General features: G+C 34.4%; 1 protein-coding gene across 1 annotated transcript in view; it reads right to left on the bottom strand.

Annotated features, from left to right (window-relative positions):
- Positions 1 to 21,944, bottom strand: part of LOC141522702 (guanylate cyclase 2G-like) — a 95,571-nt gene extending 73,627 nt beyond the window's left edge. The window contains exons 1-6 of the mRNA XM_074236203.1: positions 21,877 to 21,944; positions 12,756 to 13,035; positions 10,550 to 10,898; positions 5,934 to 6,043; positions 3,505 to 3,690; positions 1,449 to 1,593 (exon numbers count right to left, since the gene is read on the bottom strand). Coding sequence (XP_074092304.1) covers positions 1,449 to 1,593; positions 3,505 to 3,690; positions 5,934 to 6,043; positions 10,550 to 10,898; positions 12,756 to 13,035; positions 21,877 to 21,944 — 1,138 coding nt within the window. The remainder of the gene's footprint in view (positions 1 to 1,448; positions 1,594 to 3,504; positions 3,691 to 5,933; positions 6,044 to 10,549; positions 10,899 to 12,755; positions 13,036 to 21,876) is intronic.
- Between the last annotated feature and the right edge of the window lie 390 nt (positions 21,945 to 22,334).

Raw genomic sequence — 22,334 nt, 5'->3', positions numbered from 1 at the left:
ATATAGGTCTCCATTTTCTTCAAAATCCATGATCTTAGGGGTAGTTGGTAGTGCAATGGGTAGAGTACTGGCCCTGGAGTCAGGAGGGCCTGAGTTCAAATCTGCCCTCAGACACATAAAAATTATCTGGCTCTGTGACCTTGGACAAGTCACTTAACCCCATTGCCTTGCAAAAACAAAAAAAAATTAATAATCTTATAGAGATGTCTAGAGCACTAAAAAACTAAATGATTTGCATAGTCATACAACTCATATAGTTCAGATCTTGCATGTCATATCTGTGTGTTTAATATGTATATGTTGAACACATATTAAATATAGATATACATACTATTCACAAATGTATACACTAATATATAGTTATGGGTGTGTATATATGTTTGTATCAGTGAGTTGATTTGCTTTGGTATAAGGAGATCCTCACTAAGAGCTCCTCACATCACTGAAATCATAGATCAGGTCAAAATACAAGCACACATGCATATATTGTGTGATGTGTGTCTGAATACATGTATGTATGCATTTGTGGATCTATACATGTCTACTCACATGCACATAGATATATAGCAACATATAGACATACATGTGTATAAATGTATGTAGCAGTGAGTTGATGTGCACTTTATATAAAGAAGGTCCTCACTGAAAGCTCTCCAACCAATGAAATCTTAAATTGTATCCAAAAAAGCTATACACACATATACATACACTTATGTAATATATGTGTGGGTATAAACATGATATATATTTGTATAGCTATAGTAATATATTGATAAAGAAAGAATCTGACTTTTGAAGGTATCTTACAATAAAGTAACCTCACAAAAACAGCTAACATATTAAAAACTCCATCCAGTTTGGTGACTCATCTGTCACTTTGCCATCTCAGAAGATCTTAGGGGTGAAGTTACTATAGTCCCTAGCTAGCATGGGCAGCTACCTGACTCAATGGATAGAGCATCAGGCCTAGAGTCAGGAAAACCTGAGGTCAAATTTGGCCTCAGATACTATGTGACCCAGACAGATCATTTAAACTCTTTTTGCCTTAATCTACTGGACAAACCTCTCTAGCATCCTTACCAAGACAACCCCATGGAGAGTATGGTTCACAGAGTCACACAGAGTCAGACACAACCACAATGTCATCCCATAGCCAATATGGATCAGAGACAGAACCCGAATCCAACAGGTTCTGACTTGAAGACTGGTCCTAACTACTACATGATGGTAATATGCTATATATAGACAGACAAGTATAGGGTACAAGAGACAGATTCATATATTTTAACTGGGAAAAGTAAGTTTTTCATAGGTGCTTTTAAAAACCAAAATATAATAATGATATCAGGAACAGACCTTGGTTGACCTGAAACAAAATGCTCAGCATTCCAACATAGCATGGAACAGAGCTATTGACAGTCAAGTATAAAACTCTGACACCTACTTACCATGAAACTCAGTCAGATTATCACCTTTCACAGTGCTTACAAGCTGCCTTCCATCATGGAAATCCTTTCCTTCTCTTAGCATTGTCTTTACAGCCGAAGCATAAAGAAGAACTGCATCATGAAGGTAAGCAGAATAAGCACTCACCTTAAGAAAGAAAAGAGAAATAATATATTGGAGGCAATCAAGGTTAAGTGATTTGTTCTAGATACACAACCAATAACTGTTTGAAGTCAAATTTGAATTCAGGTTCTCCCCTGTTGACTCTGGCATAGATGTTCTATCTATTGAAGCATAGCTGCCTCAGAAATGTTTTTTTTTTAAATCTCCATTTGACTCAGGGACTCTCCTCGGTCATTCACTCAGGTAACTTTCTAATATCCCATTGATTTGACTCTCCATTGAATTACTCTCCATCTTCATCATATATTGCCTTGAGATATTTATGCTATTGGATTGACCTACTACTTAACCTCTGCTTGTTGTGTTGTTTTTTATTGTTATTGTTGGAGGGAAGGTTGCACATATTATATAAATCTTGCTTCCCTACATTACAAATTCTTTGAGTGAAGGGTTATAATTTTTAGATTTAGTTTAGTTTAGTTTTAGTATCTACACTTCCACCTCATCTAGTGCCTAGAATGTAATATCCATGCAAAAATACTAATGAAAATATCAAAAAATTAGTCAAAAAGATCTTAGAAGCTAGCTAATCAAGAGGATCTTAATCTTTTTATGTCATAGATTCTTTTGGCAGACTGTTGAAGCCTATGGACCCCTTTTCAGAATAATTCTTTTAAATACACTATAAATACATATATATGTGTATATAAAACATTATAATAGAAAGTAATCAAATTAAAAACTATAAATAATTTTTAAGATAAAATTCACAAATCCAAGGTTAAAATCTCAACTCCCTCATTTTATTATTGTTATTAAGTCAGTTCTGTTGTTCACAACTTTCCATGATCCCATCTGGGGTCTTCATGGCAAAGATACTGGAGTGATTTGCCATTTCCTTCTTCAACTCATTTTACAGATGAGGAAAATGAAGTAAACATTGTTAAGTGACTTGCCAGGGTTGCACAGTTAGTGATTCCCCTCATTTTACAGATGTTAATACTGAATTCTCGAGAAGAATTCTAACTAATGTAGTGGGTAAAACATTGGATTAGGAATCAGAAAGACTTAGATTTGAATCTTGCCTTGGACAATATCTGAACTTGAACTCAGGTTTCAGGCTCTTGGCCCAGTAGTAGACACTCCCTTTTTTCTACATCACTTTAATTAGTGGATTGATATCATTAGTATCTACCATTAGCAGCTATGTGTTCTCATTTTCTCTCCTGGTCAGTTATAGTCAATCAACTAGCCTCACCTGAGGATTCAGAGCTGTCCATATCTAGAAGTTCCTGCCACAACAGTAAGCATCTAAGGAACCCCTGGGTAGATCAGGATCAGATATTCCTGAGAGGGCTCTGATTACTGAGTCAATCTATTGACTGCCTGCCTCAGATTATTGGTATGTGGTCTTGCTGTTTTGGAAAGTATGTGTTCTTAAACTCATCTTATCTTGCTTGATTCTTGATCGCTGCTAATTATGTCTCTTTCTTTGGTTTTGAATCCCCTTAGTGACTCCTGTTCTGGGGTATCCATAATTTTAGCATGATAATCATGGAGATTTATTTATATCACAAAAATAGAAATCCTTTGGAGTCAAAGGGGACTTAGAAGTCATTTAGTCTAATCTCTATATTTTTACAGGGGAGGAAATCAAGGCCCAGAAAGGTGAAATAATTTAACCAAGATCACGAAGTTAGTGAGTAGCAAAGTAGGGACTAGAAGAAAAAAAGCTTCTTAATTTCAGTTCAATGTCCTCTCTTTTGCCCCACTCTAAACCCATAATCATGTAAGGAAGATGGGGGAAAGAGAACAAAAAGGGGTCAAACTAAAAGCACATCATCCTTGAAATGAAAGTAACCAAGAAGTTTATCAATGGCATTTGTGAATCAACCCTAAAATGGATACCATCATAAAGTGAGCTTTGAATCAGACCTGCTCCACTGATGAAAGGGAACTGAGAAATGGTTTTTCCTTCAGCTTTTCGTAGACCTCCTCCATGAAATCATAGTCTTTAGAACGTTCATCAAAGGAAGTTATCGCCATGAGAAACACAGAGTCAAAGACTTTGGGGAACTGATCATTCTTCTGATGAGTCAACATTTCTTTCCAAAAATCATCCTAAAATATGAAAAAGAAACATTTTTCCATATCCTAGCAATTATAAGTTTTCCACATTATATATTGTAATGTTATCAATTCCCCTGATTAAATTACTCTGTGCTTAAATAGCACTCCTAATATTTGTGAAGTAGGTAGATAGGGGATTATTAATTTGGAGTCCTTGAACTTAAAATATAGATAAACATATGCATACTATATGTGTACATATCTGTAAATCTCTATATAGATACATACATATAATGTAATTAATATAATCAGTTTCCTTTGTAATTCTACATATTTTAGTTTATCAATTTAAAAACATGAATCTGAACATTCTATCTATACCTCACTAGCCTCTGCCAAAGAGGCCCATGATATATATACAAAATATATATATATATATATATATATACACATGATACCTGGAGTAGTACAGGTATTATTTTTCTTTTTCTTTTTAAAAATTCATTATTGATATCTTTTGTTTTGAATAACATCTTCATTTTCAAATATGATCTTTTTCCTTTCTTCTACTTACTCCTTGTAACAACAAATAAAAAAGAAAGAAAAAAGTGCAAAACTAAAGAACATATCAACTACCTTTGGCAGTATATTCAATATTCAGCACCCATAGTCCTTTATTTCTTTATTTTAAGGTTTTTTTTTTACAAGGCAGGCAAATGGGGTTAAGTGGCTTGCCTAAGGTCACACATCTAGGTAATTATTAAGTGTCTGAGGCCGGATTTGAACTCAGGTACTCCTGACTCCAGGGCCAGTGCTTTATCTACTACGCCACCTAGCCACCCCTATCCCTTACTTCTTTTTTTTTTTTTAGGTTTTTGCAAGGCAAATGGGGTTAAGTGGCTTGCCCAAGGCCACACAGCTAGGTAATTATTAAGTGTCTGAGACCAGATTTGAACCTGGGTACTCCTGACTCCAGGGCCGGTGCTCTATCCACTGCGCCACCTAGCCGCCCCTATCCCTTACTTCTTTAAAGAAATTCTTTTTCAGGGCCAAGCTTGGTCATTACAATTAAGCTGCATTTAGATTCATTTTTGTTGTCATAATTGTTGTTCTTTTGATTTACATGCTTGTAGACATCATGTCAATTGTTTTCTTGGCTTTCTTACTTTACATTAGTTCATCTGGTCCTCCCATACTTCTCTGAATTCATATCCATCATTTGTTACAGTAATATAGTTAGTTCTTTCAGTAAATGAGCATCTACTTTTTTTCCAATTCTACAGTGCTGCTATGAATATGTTTGGTGTATACAGAACCTTACATTCTATCATTAACCTATTTGGGGAATATACCTAGAAGTAAGCATCTCCATGTTACAACTGAAAAAAACTGAGACCTAGGGAGGTGATGATACTTGTCCAAATTTATATATTTATGCAGATTTTGAACGTGCCGTAATATGCTATAGAAATAGAACTCTAGGGAGTGGCTAGGTGGCGCAGTAGATAGAGCACCGGCCCTGGAGTCAGGAGTACCTGAGTTCAAATCTGGCCTCAGACACTTAATAATTACCTAGATGTGTGGCCTTGGGCAAACCACTTAATCCTATTGCCTTGCAAAAAAAAAAAAAAAAAGAAATAGAACTCTATAGGTGTAAATATGACTCTACTGAAATGGTTGCATTCTTTGAATTTGTACTGCCTATTTCCATTGGACTAAAACTAATTTCCATATTTTACATACCTCTGATTAATAATAACCTAAATATATGCAACCAATTTAAGGAATTTCTATTGTCTTTTGTACTTATCCAAACCTAGCTATAGTCTAGTAGAAAGAAAGACTCTGGACAAATCATATAATGCATGTCAAATGTGTCTTTATGGATAATTTCAATTAAAATCAATAGTTTAATGAAAACAATATAATGTTTCATATATGAGTGAACTAGTCTAGAGATAAGAAAGCAAGTATACAGTATTCAAAAACATGCAATGAAAATATGATTAAACTCTGCTGCACTGATGTAATTTAAAGGTTATAATTTTAGGGTTTTACATCAGAGGGATTTTTGCATAGAAATAAATTTGTTCTTCTGTTGTGTAGCATTCTAAAGGACTTTGGGTTATACATGACTCAGGCTACTTAGATCACTTCTAGCTTTCATTCAATTTGATAGTTGAAAACAGCCTTTATTCTAAAAGAGATCTTGAGACTTTTAAAGCAAAAGTCAGAGGGCAACACATTGCTTATCCTTTACAGGACTTGCAGACAATTATTGTTTATTCACTGACCTCTGATTGCTGCAAAACGATGAAGACAAATTTTCCAGGGGCTAGTCCCAGCATCTCTGTGGTCAAAAGAATAGTCCAGGCATCAGCTATGCTGCAGATTAAAATGATAACTAAAGGAACAGAAGACAGAATTAGTCACTCTGAAGACTTATCTCCCTCTTGCCCCTTAATAAAAACCAAATCCTAGACTAAAGTGTAAGTACAAGATTAGAATCAAAAATATATCTATCCTTTCTTTTTTCTTTTCTTTTTTCTTGCTCTCCTTTTTCATTTTTTCCCCTTTTCTTCCTTTTATTTTTAGCACATACTGTAGAGGAGGAAAGTTCATAGGGCTTATTTTTTCATTTATGTAGCATCTTAGTATAATAGACAGTGAACAGGCTTGGAGCCAGGAAGATCTGGATTCAGTTTCCATCTCTGTTACCTGTGGGCTGTGTCCCTGGGCAAGTTACCTAAAAGTCGAAATGCCCCCAGACAACTCTCATTGTCCATCTTTGCAAAGACGCTGAACTTCAATTAGAAGTAAAAGCTCTTCATAACCTTTACACATATGGAGATATTTGTATCAAGGTTCTCTCCTCATTCCCTGACAGCATTCATTTACAGGACACTTGGAGTTAGGAAGAACAGGGTTGGAGTACCCCCTCGGGGAGTTGCTAGCTGCATGATCCCGAGCAAATCATTTAGCTCTCTCAGTCTCAGGGTCCTCATGTATAAAATGAGCATTGTAATAGCCCCTACCTCAGAGGATTGTTATGAGAAACAAATGAGATAGCATATCAATTAGCAGGTATTTATTAAGTTTTTCTTGTTTGTCAGGTACTTTCCTGAAGGTTGGGGCATACAAAGAAAGACCAAATAGTCTCCAAACTTTAAAGAGCTATATAGTCACTATAGTCACTATTACTGGTTTGGATCATGTTTCTATTCTACTCAATGTACCTCACTGTCTACAGAATAAAGCCCCAACATTTTAGTGTGGCATAAAGGATCCTCCACTATCTGGTGTCACCGTACTTTTTTCACCCTTATTTCCTTCTTTATCTCATAGGCCACCCTAGCTTACCTAGCCCCATAGACTATGTATGTCCCAGCCAAACTGACCTCACAGTTTTCTGAATGCATCCTTTGCTCTGAGCTCTGTGTGTTTTTTGTTCATACTAATCTCTGTTCTTGGATTATCCTTCTCCATTCCAACTCCCCAACTACGTCACAGTCTCTGCCTGTAGATATCTTACTCATTATTCAAGGCCTACATTAAAATGTCTCTTCCTCAAAACACCTTTTTGATTCTTATGGCTGTAAATGATTTCAGGATCCCTACTAATCTAACTACATAGAACTTTTCTTATGCACTTAAAAAAATCACATTTATATTTATTTAAAAACATCAAGATATATATATCTAATCATCCATACAAGGCTGGAGCTTTGAAGGAAAGATAATAAATTCTATTTTGGCCATGATGAATTTGAAATAATATGTGACATTCAATTTGAAATGTCCAAAATTTTTACATGAATTGGATTGTGTGAGAAAAACTAGGGTTAATCATATAAATCAAGGAGTTGTATATACCAAGATGATTATTAAGCTCTTGGAAATCCTGAAGGAAACATCTTGGGAAATTTGAAGGAAATTAAAGATGTTTTAAAGGAGGAGATGAAGGCGAGAACACATTCCAGACATCTTCACAGAGGTGGGAAATGGAATGCTAAATTTGGGAAACAGAATATGTCAGTTTGACTTTGAATGAAGAATACATATATGTAAAGGAATAGCATGAAATTAATATTGGGGGAAGGAAAGGAGAGAGGCCTCAGGAAGGCCTCAGGGTCTTTCATATCAAGCTGAAGATTTTGAATTTTGCATAAATGATAATAAATGAAATAATGATAATAATAAATGAAACTTCTTGAGAAAGGCTTTGTTGATATGGTCCCACCTGTGCTTCAGGTGATGAGGACCATGGAGTCTAATTAGAAAATCTTTCTCTAAGTGAAAGCTCATGAAGGTCTGAACTAGGGTCATGACTATGTAAAAAGGAGTAAGGTAATGGTTGCAAGAGATATCTGGCATGTGGAATCTAGAAAAATTGCCAGTCAGGTCCAACCACCATGAATAAATGGGAAAATGCATGCAAAAGTCTTATAATCATAACTCACTATATACATATTATCATTATTAGTGTCACCTTCTGGGTGATATCCTATATTGTGCCAGGACAGGGTGAGCAGGGCAAATGACTGTGGGGGAGTGTTGGGGGGGGATCACTGAAATAAACAGTTATTGAGAATCTGGATGTGCCAGGTTAGAAATGCCCCCACCTTGACACTCTGCTCATGACCATTGTTTTTCTTTTTTCCCTTTATTTTTCCACTTTTTTTGCTATTTTATCCCATTTTATTGGGGGGTTGGTAAGTGATTTGGCCAAAGTTTTAGCATAATTGTTTTTTCTCTGCATTATACACAAATAAAGAGGCTTTCCTTGAAAATCTCACTTCCAGGCTACAGAAGCAAGTGTTTTATAATCAAAGATAAGGTAGACATAAGAAAAATTCTTCAGTCCTTAAATGTGTTTGTCTTTGTAGGGAGTAGCATAATTGATTTTAGAAATACAGACAGGTTCTGTAAACAGGGAGAAAGACCCACATCTACAAAAATATTTATAGCAGCTCTTTTTGTAGTGACAAAGAATTGAAAAATTAAAAGGATGCCCATCAATTGGAAAATGGTTGAACAAATTGTAGCATATGAATGTGATGGAACACCATTGTTCTATAAGAAATCATTTCAGCAACCCAATAATCAAAGACAATTCTAAAAGATTTGTGATGGAAAATGCCATCTATATCTAAAGAAGGAACTGTGGAGTTTAAATGCAGACCAAAGTTCACTCTCTTCAATTTTAAAAGTTGTCTTAGGTATTATTTTTTCTCTCCAATTTTTTTACATTTTGATTTTGATTCTTTTTCACACGATTAATATGGATCTATGTTTAGCATAGTTATGCATAAATAGCCTATATTAAATTGCTTTCTGTCAGGGGGTGGGGGAAGGAAAGGAGAGAGGAAGAAAAATGTATAACTCAAAACATAGCAAAAAAATGATTGTTGAAAACTACCATTTCATGTAGCTAAAAAAAAGAAATAAAATATTTTTTAAAATCATGAGCAGGTGAATTTCAGGAAAAATCTAAAAAGACATGAACTAATACTGAGTAAAGTCAGCAGAACCAGGAGACCATGGCACACATAAATAGTAGCATTGTGTGACAATCAACTCTACTAAGCTTAGTTCTTCTCAGCAGTTCAAAAAGCAAAGACAACTCTAAAAGACATGTGATAAAAAATGTCATCAATAACTAGAGAAAATAACTATGAAGTCTGAATGCATACCAAAGCATACTATTTTTACTTTTTAAAATTTGTTTTAGATGTTTTTCTTTCTCATATTTTTTCTGATTCATCTTTCACAAATGACTAATATGGAAATGTTAAACATGATTATATATATATGTGTATATATATATATATACATATATATATATATATATACATACATAGTGGAAGGCAAAAAATGTAGAACTCAAACTCTTACCAAAAATCAATGTTGAAAATTGGAAAATCACAATTAAAAAAAAAGAAAATTAAATATTAAAAAAAAGAAAACAGATCAAAGAAATCACTAGGGACAGAAATGGGATAGGAAGACTGATTCAATAGCCACTCTTCAGCAGCAAAATTACATTTTGTGACTTTAAAAGGACTGAAATTTCTCGAATTTTCTTGGCAGGGCAATGTCCCTGGGAAATAACAGTTTTGTCATTCTGAACCTGGGAAATAAAAAAGTTAAGTGTTTAGCTCTCAGCTACCCAGCAATCCAAATGGGTAGGAGGCATCACCAGTGCCCACTAAGCTAACCTAAATAAGACAGTGACTTCCAGATTATTTTAGTAGAGTAAAGGAAGGGAAAGGTTCTGAATGCTACATATGGTACTTCTTCCCATTGGACATAGCCTATAGAGCTCATCAGTTTAAACAAAAACAAAACAGAAAGAAAAAATGTAACATTGCTTTTTATATTGAAGAGTCTTTGTTTTAATGATTTTTAACCCTGAGAGGACTTCACTAGGAATATTAACTTTTAAGAGGGAATATCCCATAAATATGATACAAATGAAATGAGGACTGCTTTACAAAAATTATCTAAAATATACTTTTTACCTATTTAAATATAACTAAATTATAATTCATGTCAGAAATGAAAGTACAAGCACATATAATTTAAATACTAATATTAAACTGAGCAAGTTCCTGGAAAACGTTTAGAGATTGTAATTTGGAAGGCATTTCAATAAAAAAAATCAGGATTTGACTTCAGGAAAAATCAAAGGTTTTATTAAAATTGAGGACTGATTATATATTGTTTGTATACATATGTGTAGATGTCGCATTTAGTTATTGCATTAATCTGAGCCTTTTAAAGTATATTTCAGTATTTTTCACTTTTCTGAAAATAAAAAACTCTTTGCTTGCTAAATACATATCTCTTTTGACCAAATATTAGAAATAACAACCTTCCCCTCTCCCAAACCTAACACCACCCTCCTTACCTCTGGCAGTAGATGTAACTTGCTGGAGATTCTCTTGCAGGAGAGTTTGGTTGTTGCTGGTGTATCTGACTTGAGTAGTGATGATAAAATGAAATTTGAGTTGGTTTTCTACAGTTGTCCACAATTCATCAATTTCATGCCAAGAGGAATCCCTTGAGGTCCCTCCAAACAATCCAATGTGTTTCCAGCCAAAATAGTGTAGAAATGCCTGGAGTACTTCCCCCATTTTCTGAACAGGTGACACAAGATTCATGTAGGTATCATACAAGAATCTATTTTCCAGGCTAGTTGTTTGCCTGACAAATCCAAACATGGGAATGTTCCATTGTGAAGCCAACAAGCCAATTACCTGGGAAGTCAAAAGGACTCTTCTTCATGAATAATATTCATAATTAAATAAAAGCCTCATTCTAAAGCACCTTGATAAACAAATCAATTGGCAAGATCAAACCCTATCCCTATTTGGATAATAGCCATGAGCATTTAAATTAATTAAAATCTAATAACCTTTATTTTTATGGTTAGGATAGGAAACTGAGACATTGAGTGGTAAGGTGATAGAGAATAAGCATTCCTATAGGAAAAAACGTGATTTGAAATCTTGGGCTTCAAACCCAAGTTTTATTTGCATAATATCAAATTTTTAACCTCATTTTTCTGTGAATAATTCCCATTATATAGGAATCAAATTGAAAAGGAGGGAATTTATACTTTTCTCAACTATTTACATACCTTTGATACATAAAAAGGAAATCAAAAGCTCTTAGGTTTTTTCCCATTGATGAATGTGCTTCTAGTTTTCAGCACATCTATCTGAGAATATCTAGCTATTTTTGAAGCTAGATTTGAAGATTAACTTGTTCCTTAAAGGATGCCAATTAAGCAGAAATGCAAGCAAGTCTTCAGTTCTCAGACATATCTGTCATACATACATGCCATTTTCACACACACACATATATATATGTATAAATACTCATATGGCTAGTAGAGATATTATATGATGTATCTATTTCCTTTGTATACAAACTCAGAAAAGAATATGTGTGTGTGTGTATGTGTGTGTGTGTATGTGTATGTTTGTTCTTTGAGCTTCAGAATTACCTAAAGAAGATAGGATAGTGTTATAATCATTATTTGAACTTTCTATATGAGGAACATGAGAATCAGAAAAGATAAAAGGTTGCAGACAATGAACTACCAGTGATTGAATAGGGAGCGTGAAATGGTGAAGGCAATGGATTTAAAAACAGAGGCCCTGGCTTTGAATTCCAGTTCAGCCTCTTGTGTTGTGTATAATCTTGGTTAAATCATCTCCCTGTTCTGGGTCTCCACTTTCTCATCTGTAAAATGCTCTTTAAGATCCATTCTTGGGGGTAGTTAGGTGGTGCAGTGGATGGAGCACCAGCCCTGGAGTCAGGAAGACCTGAGTTCAAATTCAGCCTCAGACACTTAATAATTACTTAGCTGTGTGACCTTGGGCAAGTCACTTAACCCCACTGCCTTGCTCCCCCAAAAAAAGATCCATTCTAATTTTAAACTGCTATGATCTTACCATGTTTATAAAAATATTTTTTAGTTTTTCTTCATAATAAACCTTTACACCAGAAGTTAGAAGAACAAGCAGTGGGCACTATTACTCTGGATCTGGTTTGATTATTTTTTTTTCCAATTAATAAACTTTTTTTTTGTCTCCCATCTCCTTCCCAATATATTTAGTCAGAAGTGGATAGAAAACTGGTTCTAGAGTTAGGAAGACCTGAATTCTAATTTGACCATAGACTCTAGTTGTTTGACTTTAGACAAGTCTCTTAATTTATCTTAGCCTCAGTTTCCTCATATATAAAATATATTAATAGTAGCACCTACCTTGTTTTGAGAATCAAAGGAGATATTTGAAAAGCACTTTGCAAACTTTAAAGTACTATATAAATGCTAGTCAAGCAAAATAAATTCCTGTAGAGGTCACATCCAAAAAAATACTTACGACTCATAAAAAAGAAAATGCTGAGATAACATTTTTTATAATAATCAACTCAAAACTCATGGAAATACCCACCCAGGTATTTTTATTGGGGAATTGTAGGAATGGTTGGTTATCAGAAGTTTTTGGTTAGTATCACCAGGTTGACTAATATCACCATTGAGAGGTTCCCTTTTCCAGAAAAATACACCACAGTAAGAATTTCATGAACATTGCATACTCCACCTCTGCTGCTCCTGGGCAAACTGGTCCAAAGAGGGCAGAAATCCTTTCTTTCTGGACTTGCTTGATAAAAGCATCAAGGGATTCTTTGACGCTGCAGGATGAGTTGACATAAGTGAACTCCATGGTATAGTTACCCAAGTAAACTGGGTCAGAATTGACCTTCTCCATGGCAATCTTGATGGCAGCACCCAACCTCTGGGCACTAAAAGAATGTGAGATGTTCCAAGGAGCTTGGAAGCCCACAATGAGCTTAGTATCCTCTAGACACGTGACCAGCAAGCTGGGAAAAAATACAAAAATAAGGATTAGGTGGATAGGGCAGTGGGGCATCCCCCCATACAAACCCAACTTGAGAGAGAGGTTCTGAATGATCCTAAGAGCCATGGATTGTCTTATACTCTTAAATCATCTCAGAAGTTGGAGCCACAGTAAATGCTTGTGCCAGCAGCTTAAATGACAGTGAGTCCCCTCCCCCTTCCCTCAGGGGATTGTGTCTTGTTTCTAATTAAGTGGCACTAATTAACTGGAACCCTTCTTTTCCCTGGAGACTGTTCCAACATAACACAGAGATAGGAAGAAAGGTTGGGGTTAGAAGTCAGAACCACCTGAATCCTAGTCCCAACAATGACGCTTCATTACTAGGCCTAGAGCAGGTCATTGAGGTTGTCTTCCCTTCAGTTTTTTTTTTTAATCTGGAAATGAAGAATAAAAAAACCATTTCAGCTTTTCAAAGACTCTCTCACTCCTGGGGGGAGGGGAGGAAATCAGAATATTTGTAGTTGTGAGACATATTTTGAAAAATTGTAAGAGTGTAGTGGTCCAAGTCAATCTTACGTAGACGTATTCTATTAGATAGAAGAAGGACCCAGCAATAGAGTAGGAATGGTTCAATGTAAATCCATTCCCAAAGCTGCTGACAGTGGATCAGCATTAACAGTTTTGCTCTGGAAGTAAGAAACTAAGTCCTTAGAGTTCTGAGTTCTTGAAGTGAGAAACCCTGAGTTCTTAGAAAAAACTCTCATCAGCAGCCCTGATTTTTAAAGAAAATCTATTTCATTTCTCTGAGTCTATGTATGCATATGTCAAATGGGGATAATGATACCTTTACCTATCTTCCAGGGCTATTAGGAGGATCAAATGAAATGATATATAGAAAATCAGTATATAAACTTTTGTATATAGATACAAATGTATGTTTTGTATATACAAAATGTATACAAATATATAGTTTTGTATATAAATACACAATTGTAGGTTCTTTTTAAGGACAGATTCTCTAGCCATGCCTAAAATTATAGGAAAATCTGAAAAGACAGTCAGTCAATAAGCATTTATTAAGCAACTACTATGCTAAACAATGGAAATAAGGGGCGGCTAGATGGCGCAGTAGATAGAGCACTGGCCCTGGAGTCAGGAGTACCTGGGTTCAAATCTGGTCTCAGACACTTAATAATTACCTAGCTGTGTGGCCTTGGGCAAGCCATTTAACCCCATTTGCCTTGCAAAAAAAACGCCTTAAAAAACAACAACAAAAAAAAAAAATCAATGGAGATAAAAAGAAAAAAAAAAGCGTTCCTGGTCCTCAAGAACTTTACATTCTAAATACATAATGGTATTGAAGTTCAAATACTACACTGCCTCTGGAGTTCCTTTCAGCACTATATAGATCTTCATCTGCAAGTTCATTCATTTCCTCTTTTCACTCAAACAAGTGGACACGGGTAGATACAAAAATAGCCGATAATCGTTATCTATCCTTTAACTCTTAATTTTCCTGGACTTCCCCACTCTATAATGGTAGCTACATAGTATCTTGCTTTATAAAGTACATTATTTCATTTGATCCTGACAGTAATGCTCAAAGAATTTAGGTGATTTGCCAAGGCTAAACAGATAGGAACTGGCATAGGGAACTTCCAATGAATAGCTACTCTCTACCAAAGTAGGTCTCTACTACAATTTAGTTTTCTAAAGCTCTGAAAGGTTGAAAATTTGGGGTAGGGCTTGAAACCAGGTCTTTCTTGCCTCAAGGTCAGCTCTCTTTCCATTTTACTACAACCAATCAATGCTATTGAATCATAAAATGTCAAATAGGACCATAGTCTGAACTTTTCAAAAGTCAGATGTGATTGAGGGTCCCGTGCTGAAATTCACATAGCAAATGAGTGACAGAGGTGGGTCTGTCCATTGATGGCCAATTGCTTCCCTAATAGGGAATCAGTATTATATTACCCAGGTTGTCTGAGCTTTTTAGGCTTTTTTTTTAGGTTTGTTTTTTTTTTTTTTTTTGCTAGGCAATGGGGTTAAGTGGCAAGGCCACACAGCTAGGTAATTATTAAGTGTCTGAGACCAGATTTGAACCCAGGTACTCCTGACTCCAGGGCCATCCATTCCACCACCTAGCCGCCCCATGTCTGAGCTTTTTAGCAAGTCATCCACTATACCATGAGAACATTTTTTAGAGAATTTGGGTTGTCATCTTCTGGATCAAATTTGGTCATTTATGCTTTTCCATCCAATCTCAGAATCTCTGCCTCTCATAGAACCTAATATTAACTAACCTCATACTTATCTAGGATTCTCTGGCTATAGCCAATTGGTAAAACATGAAACATCCATGTGTCCTTTTCTTTAAAACCTTAATCCTGGTAAAAAGTTCACTGGCTTCAATATACACATTGCAATCAGAACAAGAGTTCTGTGGAAAGTTATTACTATGTCATTCTTCTTATACCATTGGTGATGCAATTGTTACTCCTCAAAGGAGGAGTTTTACTAATGATTTTCTTCTACAGAGTACATAAATATGCCTTTGTATTAGCTTCACTTATAGAATTAATCTTCAACTTTAATAAGATACCATTCCTAGGAAATAGTGTGTAAGTCAGAAAGGCAAGTGTTAATACATTGAACCTATAGAAAATAGGGAATTAGGTTTCTGCCACCACCAAAACTGTAATCTTTCACTAGAGGAATGAAAATACACCTTTCTATGTTAAATATGATTATTCAAGTATAATATTTATCAGATTACTCTCTGTCATGGAGAGAAGGGAGAGAAAGGAGGAAGAGAGAAAAGTGTAGACTTAAAGCTTACAAAAAGATGAATATTGAAAACTCTTTGCATGCAATTGAAAAAATAACATAAAATAACATTAAAAATAGTTCTTTATAACAAAGTATGAACTTTTTAGTATGTCACCATTGAATGTAGTACTAGAAAAGTCCAAAATATTTTTCTCACTAGTACTTCCCTAGAATTTTGTGAACTTTTGTGTTACCATCTCAATTAAAAAATTTGACTTCAGGGGCAGCTAGGTGGTGCAGTGGATGGCCCTGGAGTCAGGAGTACCTGGGTTCAAATTCAGTCTCAGATACTTAATAATTACTTAGCCGTGTGGCCTTGGGCAAGCCACTTAACCCCATTTGCCTTGCAAAAACCTAAAAAAAAAATTTACTTCAGATAATATTCACTTTTCATAATACATGCAATCTATCCTTTCCTCCTTTTTAATATCACAAATAGTATATTTATATCACAAATAGCATATTTATTAAGACCAAATTCCTGAGAACAAAGACTGCAGACATTCTAACAGGAAATTTATCTCAACATCTTTATTTTCTCACTAAGCAGAATCACTGACTTTGCACACTTGGGCTTGGAGCCTAAAGGACTTACACTATGCTTTGAAGGAATAATTGCAACACAAAAAAAATTTTTTAAGACAAACATTAAAAATATGCCACAAATACACGGGAAGTTCTTTACTCTCAATTATAGGATGAACAAGATCAGTGAAGCAACCAGTAGTTCAAACTTGCATAAAGCAAGCTTCTCACTTTTTTTCTTTACTGCAAATAACTGTGACGGTACTTGGTTCAAAAATGAAAGTGAAAATGAGGTTGCTAATAAAATTGCAGGAATGTGTGACATCCTGAAACTTAAATGCTCACATGTAGAGGATTGATTGTATTTTGCATTTATTTAAATGTGCACAGGTTGTTAACCCCACTAAGTTCCTTGAGGATAAGGAAAATTTAGTGCTGTCTCTGTAACCACAGTGCCTAGCACATGATAAATAATTATTGTATGAATGATTCAGAGATTACTACCAAAAGAATATTTTTAAAATAATATTTTCCCAATTACATGTAAAGACAATTTGTAACATTAATTTTTTTAATTTTTAAATTTCAAATTTTCTCCCTCCCTCTGTCACCTCAGTTATACATGTTCAATCATATAAAGCTTATTACCAAATTAGCTATGTTGTGAAAGAAGATACAGACCAAAGGGGAAAAAATAAACAAACAAACAAAAAAAGAAAGTGAAAAACCTATGCTTCAACCTCCATTCAGAGTTCATCAACTCTTTCTCTGGAGGTGGATAGCATTTTTCATCATTTCTTTTGGATTGTCTTACATGATTGTATTGCTGAGAATGAATATCATTGATAGTTGATCATACTACAGTATTTCTGTTAATGTGTACAATATTCTCTAGAACTTTTAATTAAATGTCACTAATTAATAGAACTCTTTCATTATCAGAACTTTTACTAAAATAATCTAAAGGAAGTAAAATATTACAGCAAAAAGTTGAGAACTAGAAATCACTACAGGTATGAATTCAAATAAATAAATCACCTCTGATCTGGAGGATTTCCCCATCCTGCTAGACTTGAGTATGTACTTAGTGTTTGAAAATCAACATAAACAAGTAATTGGAGCCTTAAATTTGGGATAAGGGCTGGAGGGGAGGTTCTAACTACCTAGACTTGGAAACCACTGCAGCCATGTCTTGTGTCTTCACATTACTATCTTCTTAATTTTCTCAAAGTCATTTGAGGCTCTAATTATTTTTTACATAATTCTAGGACCCATATATCACAACCCTTTAAACAACTCCTTGATCCTCAGGGAAAGCCAGGGAAGCAGTCAGCTAAATAAGAATTCCTTTCCTTCAAGAGCCTTAATCATTAACACTTCCTTTAAAGCGGTCAGGGGTTTGTTCTGTACTTAGAGAGTGAGCCTCTTCACACAAATCTAAAAAGGCCTGAGGTGAAAATCCAGTTAGGTAGTTCAAAGTAGGCTGTGACTGTGAAAGAGGGTGTTACTTGTTCTCCAGGGAGCTCTGCTTCCCTCACCTGTTCTAGGAACTTCTTCACTGCTGCTGTAACTGACCTGGACTCTATTGTTTGACCTTTTCTCAAAAGTAGTTTTGGAACAGTAGTGGTTTTTTGCACGTTCAATATTAAGAGCTAGCTGAGCTACCTCGTGTTCAGAGTAGGAGGAAGATTTTGAGATCTACATCTACTGATGTTTTGTTCTTTGTTCTTAGGACTCAATTATTTTTCCTGGAAAAAAAAAAATCTCAGAGGCTGATGTCTTTAATCACAGAATTGACCTCTGTAACAGAATCACTTCCTGACTTTCTCATCACCATCTTTTCCCTTGATCTTTATTTTCTTTTTTCTTCCTTCTATTGCAGAACTAGTAGTATGATGACTTAAATGTTTGAATCCCTTTTGTTTTTCTATCATATTTGTTATGACCCCACCCTTCCTTTTTGCCGAGAAAAACAATTAAACAAAGTCATCTGATTCAGGAACTGTTTTAGATCAAATAAACTGTATCCTTGTTAAAAGTAGCCCTCAGCCTCTCTGTCTTAGTGGCAAGAGGTATGGTACGTTTTCTCTTCTCTAATACTCTCACAGATTTTTCAATAACTCAAAGTTAAATGTGTTTCTTTTTATCTGTAATTATGTAGCCACTGTGTATTTTATCTTGCTTCTGTTGTTCTTGTTCCTCATCAGTGTGTACAAATCTTCCTATATATTCCTGGATTTCTCATAGTCATAGTTTTTAACTGTATGATAATATATCACTACATTCACATACTATAGTTTTTTGTTTCTACCTCTTTACTGCTTAAAAAGAATGCTGCTTGGAAGATTTAAATATATATTAAATATGACTTTAGTGACTTTTGTGATATAATCTCAGTAGCAGAATCACTGAATTGAAGGATATGGGAAGTTTTTTCCATATATATATGATATATATAATATATACATATATATGTGTGTGTGTGTGTGTGTGTGTGTGTGTGTGTGTGTGTGTGTGTATTTGTGTATTTTAGTTTTTATTTAAAGCAATGGGATTAAGTGACTTGTCCAAGGTCACATAGGTAGGCAATTATTAAGTGTCTGAGGCCACATTTGGACTCAGGTTCCTTGTATATTATTAATAGCTAACAAATTATTATTAGACATTTAGACGGTAGAGTAGATAGAGTGGTGGACCTAGAGTTAGAAAGTCTCATCTTCCTGAATTCAAAACTGACCCCAGACCCAGGGTCTGTGTGACCCGGGACAAATCAATTAGCCTTCTTTGTTTCAGTTTCCTTATCTGTAAAATGAGATGGAGAAGGAAATAGTAAACTATTCCAATATATTTGCCAAATATTTGAATATGACTTAATTGAACAACAATCCTCAACTGTATCATCCTAATGAATGCTGCTCATGCCAAATCAATTTAAGGAAGCATTAGTAGCTATAAGATGGAAGGGGGGATTTATATATCTTCAAAGTCACAGAGAAAACTCAGTAAAAATAAATACCATGAAATAAACAAACAAAAAAGTCGGAAAAATACAATAATAATCATCAATATCAAATAATATCAAGTCTCCTTATAACTTGGTATTTTACTCTCAATGCTCATTTAATCAGCATGTATCATCTTGAGTCCCAGGTGTTCTATGTAATAGTCTAGTCCCTAGAAATATTTTCCCTCGAACATTCTAGAATGGGTCTGTTCTCAGAGCAGCTCTGAAGGAAGTTCCTTCTAGTAGTTCTGCTTCTCTCTTTCCAAGGTACTTACAGAGATACCTAGGTAATTCAGCTAAAATCTGCCAGCAGCAAGCCTCAGTACAATTTAGTACAATATCCTAAATTTGCTTTTCCAGTAACTAGTTCATGTGGTGAAAACTAACTTAAATTTTATGGATCTAACACTATTAACAGTTATAAAAAATAACAACTAATTAGGAATTCATAATTCACCTTATATTTCAGAGACCACTTGCTCTTTTTATTTTTACCTAAAGCCTGTACCTGATATGTACAATGCCATCAAGACTCTTAAGGAAGAATCTTAATAAAAAAAAAAATCCAATGATTTCTCTTTCATCACATCCAACTTAGATCAATGTATACCATGGAAACAATGTAAAGACTAACAGGCTGCCTTCTGTGTGTGTGGGGAATTGTAAAAAAATTGTAAAAAAATATTAAGGAGAAAATTGTAAAATTCAAAATAAATAAAATCTTTCTTTTATTAAAAAATAAACAAATGCATGAGAGTGATTTGTAAGATAAGTCCCTCTGTCTCTTAATATTATAGGTCAGGGACATCAAAATGAAAAAAATGGATATGGTTTAAAATTATTATAATTATCAATGAAATTCTACATGTAAAAATCTTAACCAAATTTTGAGAACATATGTTGGAGAACACACACACACATACACACACACACATACCTCATATAATCTTGAAAAAATTAGATGCTTTAAGGTCCTACTCTAATACATGAATATATAACTATTAGTAAGATGATGACAAAGATAAGAACTCATTTACTTAGTTACATAGGATATAGATTTGACCACAAATACAGTAAGATAAAAATATAAAAAATAGTAAGATCTTTCATTCCTAAGTCCCATTACAGTAACACAGATGTTTATTATTAATGTATAATGAATAGATTTAGTATTGTAATAACAAAAACTTCCACTATTCACCTGCCTTGTTCATAGAAATTTCCTATGAAAGGATAAAGGAGAGGTATGGTTATGACAATATCAAAACTGTCCCTTCAAAGAAACAATCTGACCTGATATAAACTATTTAACTGGGGGGAGAGGGAAAACCTCCTTTAGCTCTATTTGATTCCAAGTAAGAGTCATAGTTATTACTCAGTCATGCAGTTAAGTTTTATATTATTTGCAAGATATCATAGCCAGACCCAGAATTACTTAATTCTGGTGAGAAAATTTCCTGTTCAGAAAGAAAATAAAAATGAATAAAATGAACACAATGAGAAAATGAGTCTAGAATATCTTAACTTTGCCTGTGCAAGGTCATTCCCTTTAATTTTCCCAAGGGGTAGATACTACCAGAGGCTGTTCTCAGACCACAGAAGCTGATCTCAGGCTTTGGGCAGCATATGATTCACCTTTTGAATGGTGAATTATAGGCTTAATGACAATTCAGATAATTATATCTAAAAGTAAGTTATAAAACAATGCTAAATTTCATCCCAAGAGATTTTACCTCAAATAACAAAATTTCAGTAACTATAGTTCAGGGCTAAGTTATTTTAACTTTTCTCATGTTATAATAATAGTTAACAATGAGCACATATAAAGACATTTTATTTTTCCTTTAGAAATTTAGAATAACCACATTCTGAAGATTCATACATACAATGAATACATAATAGTTGACTCAGGTCCCAGAAAATCTGTGGTCATTGTAAGTCTCCAATTTGTGTTTCCTACAAACCTATTAAGGCAAAATTGATTCTAAGATCTCCTGGGTCTAAATTGGTTACAAAGATGCAACTTCAATTAATATTATTTTTAACATATACAATTTCAGAATTTTCATAAGTGATAATCAAATAATTATTCATCTACTTTAGAATAAAAAAATACCCCCGTTAAATAATTATGTTTTCAAACATTTTGACTACATTCTTTTAACAGTTTAATTCATAATTTAACAGCATGTAGATTAAAAGAACTGTCTTTTCTAGCAGCATTATTGATACATTGTGTTATCGAATTTCTCAGTACAAGAAAAAAATTTTAGGAACACAATAAAAACATATACAATATCATATCTTTAAAACATGAAACAAAATCTATTACCAGTCAGATGACATCAATGATTTTCCTTTGATTTTATTTGTTATTTTGAGGCAATTGGGATTAAGTGATTTGCCTAGAGTCACACAGCTAATTGATGTCAGGTATCTGGGGCCAAATTTAAAATCAGGTCCTTCTGACTCAAGGATTAGTGTTCTACCCACTATGCCACCTACCTGTCCCTGGTCGAATTCATTTCCAAATTTTCTTGCATGGAGAACTGTTCATTTTTATCACTTTTCATGTTCTATCCTGATTGCATTCAAAACCATTATAGAGTACTTACATTTACAAACATTTACATGGTGCTTACTGAGTGCATGTACTAAGTACTTTACAATAATTATCATTTGATCCATACAACAACCACCGGAGGTGAATATTATTTTTATAGATTAGTAAACTGGTACGGAGGTGAAGCAACTTGATGTGAACTTAAGTTTTCTGATCTTATCATATTGTCTTAATGATACAAATGTTACCCCAATTATCCTAATGGAACATCCCTCATTGTAAATGAAACTGCATTATGATTTTGTTTCAGGATAAATTTTGACCAAATCATATCCGGATTTATAATCAATAATGGTAACATTCTGTATTTCAAATTTTCCATGGGCCATTAGCTGCCAAG

Source organism: Macrotis lagotis, chromosome 4 (assembly GCF_037893015.1).
Source record: "Macrotis lagotis isolate mMagLag1 chromosome 4, bilby.v1.9.chrom.fasta, whole genome shotgun sequence".
Taxonomy (NCBI): domain Eukaryota; kingdom Metazoa; phylum Chordata; class Mammalia; order Peramelemorphia; family Peramelidae; genus Macrotis; species Macrotis lagotis.
This window is presented reverse-complemented; position numbering and strand designations above follow the sequence as displayed.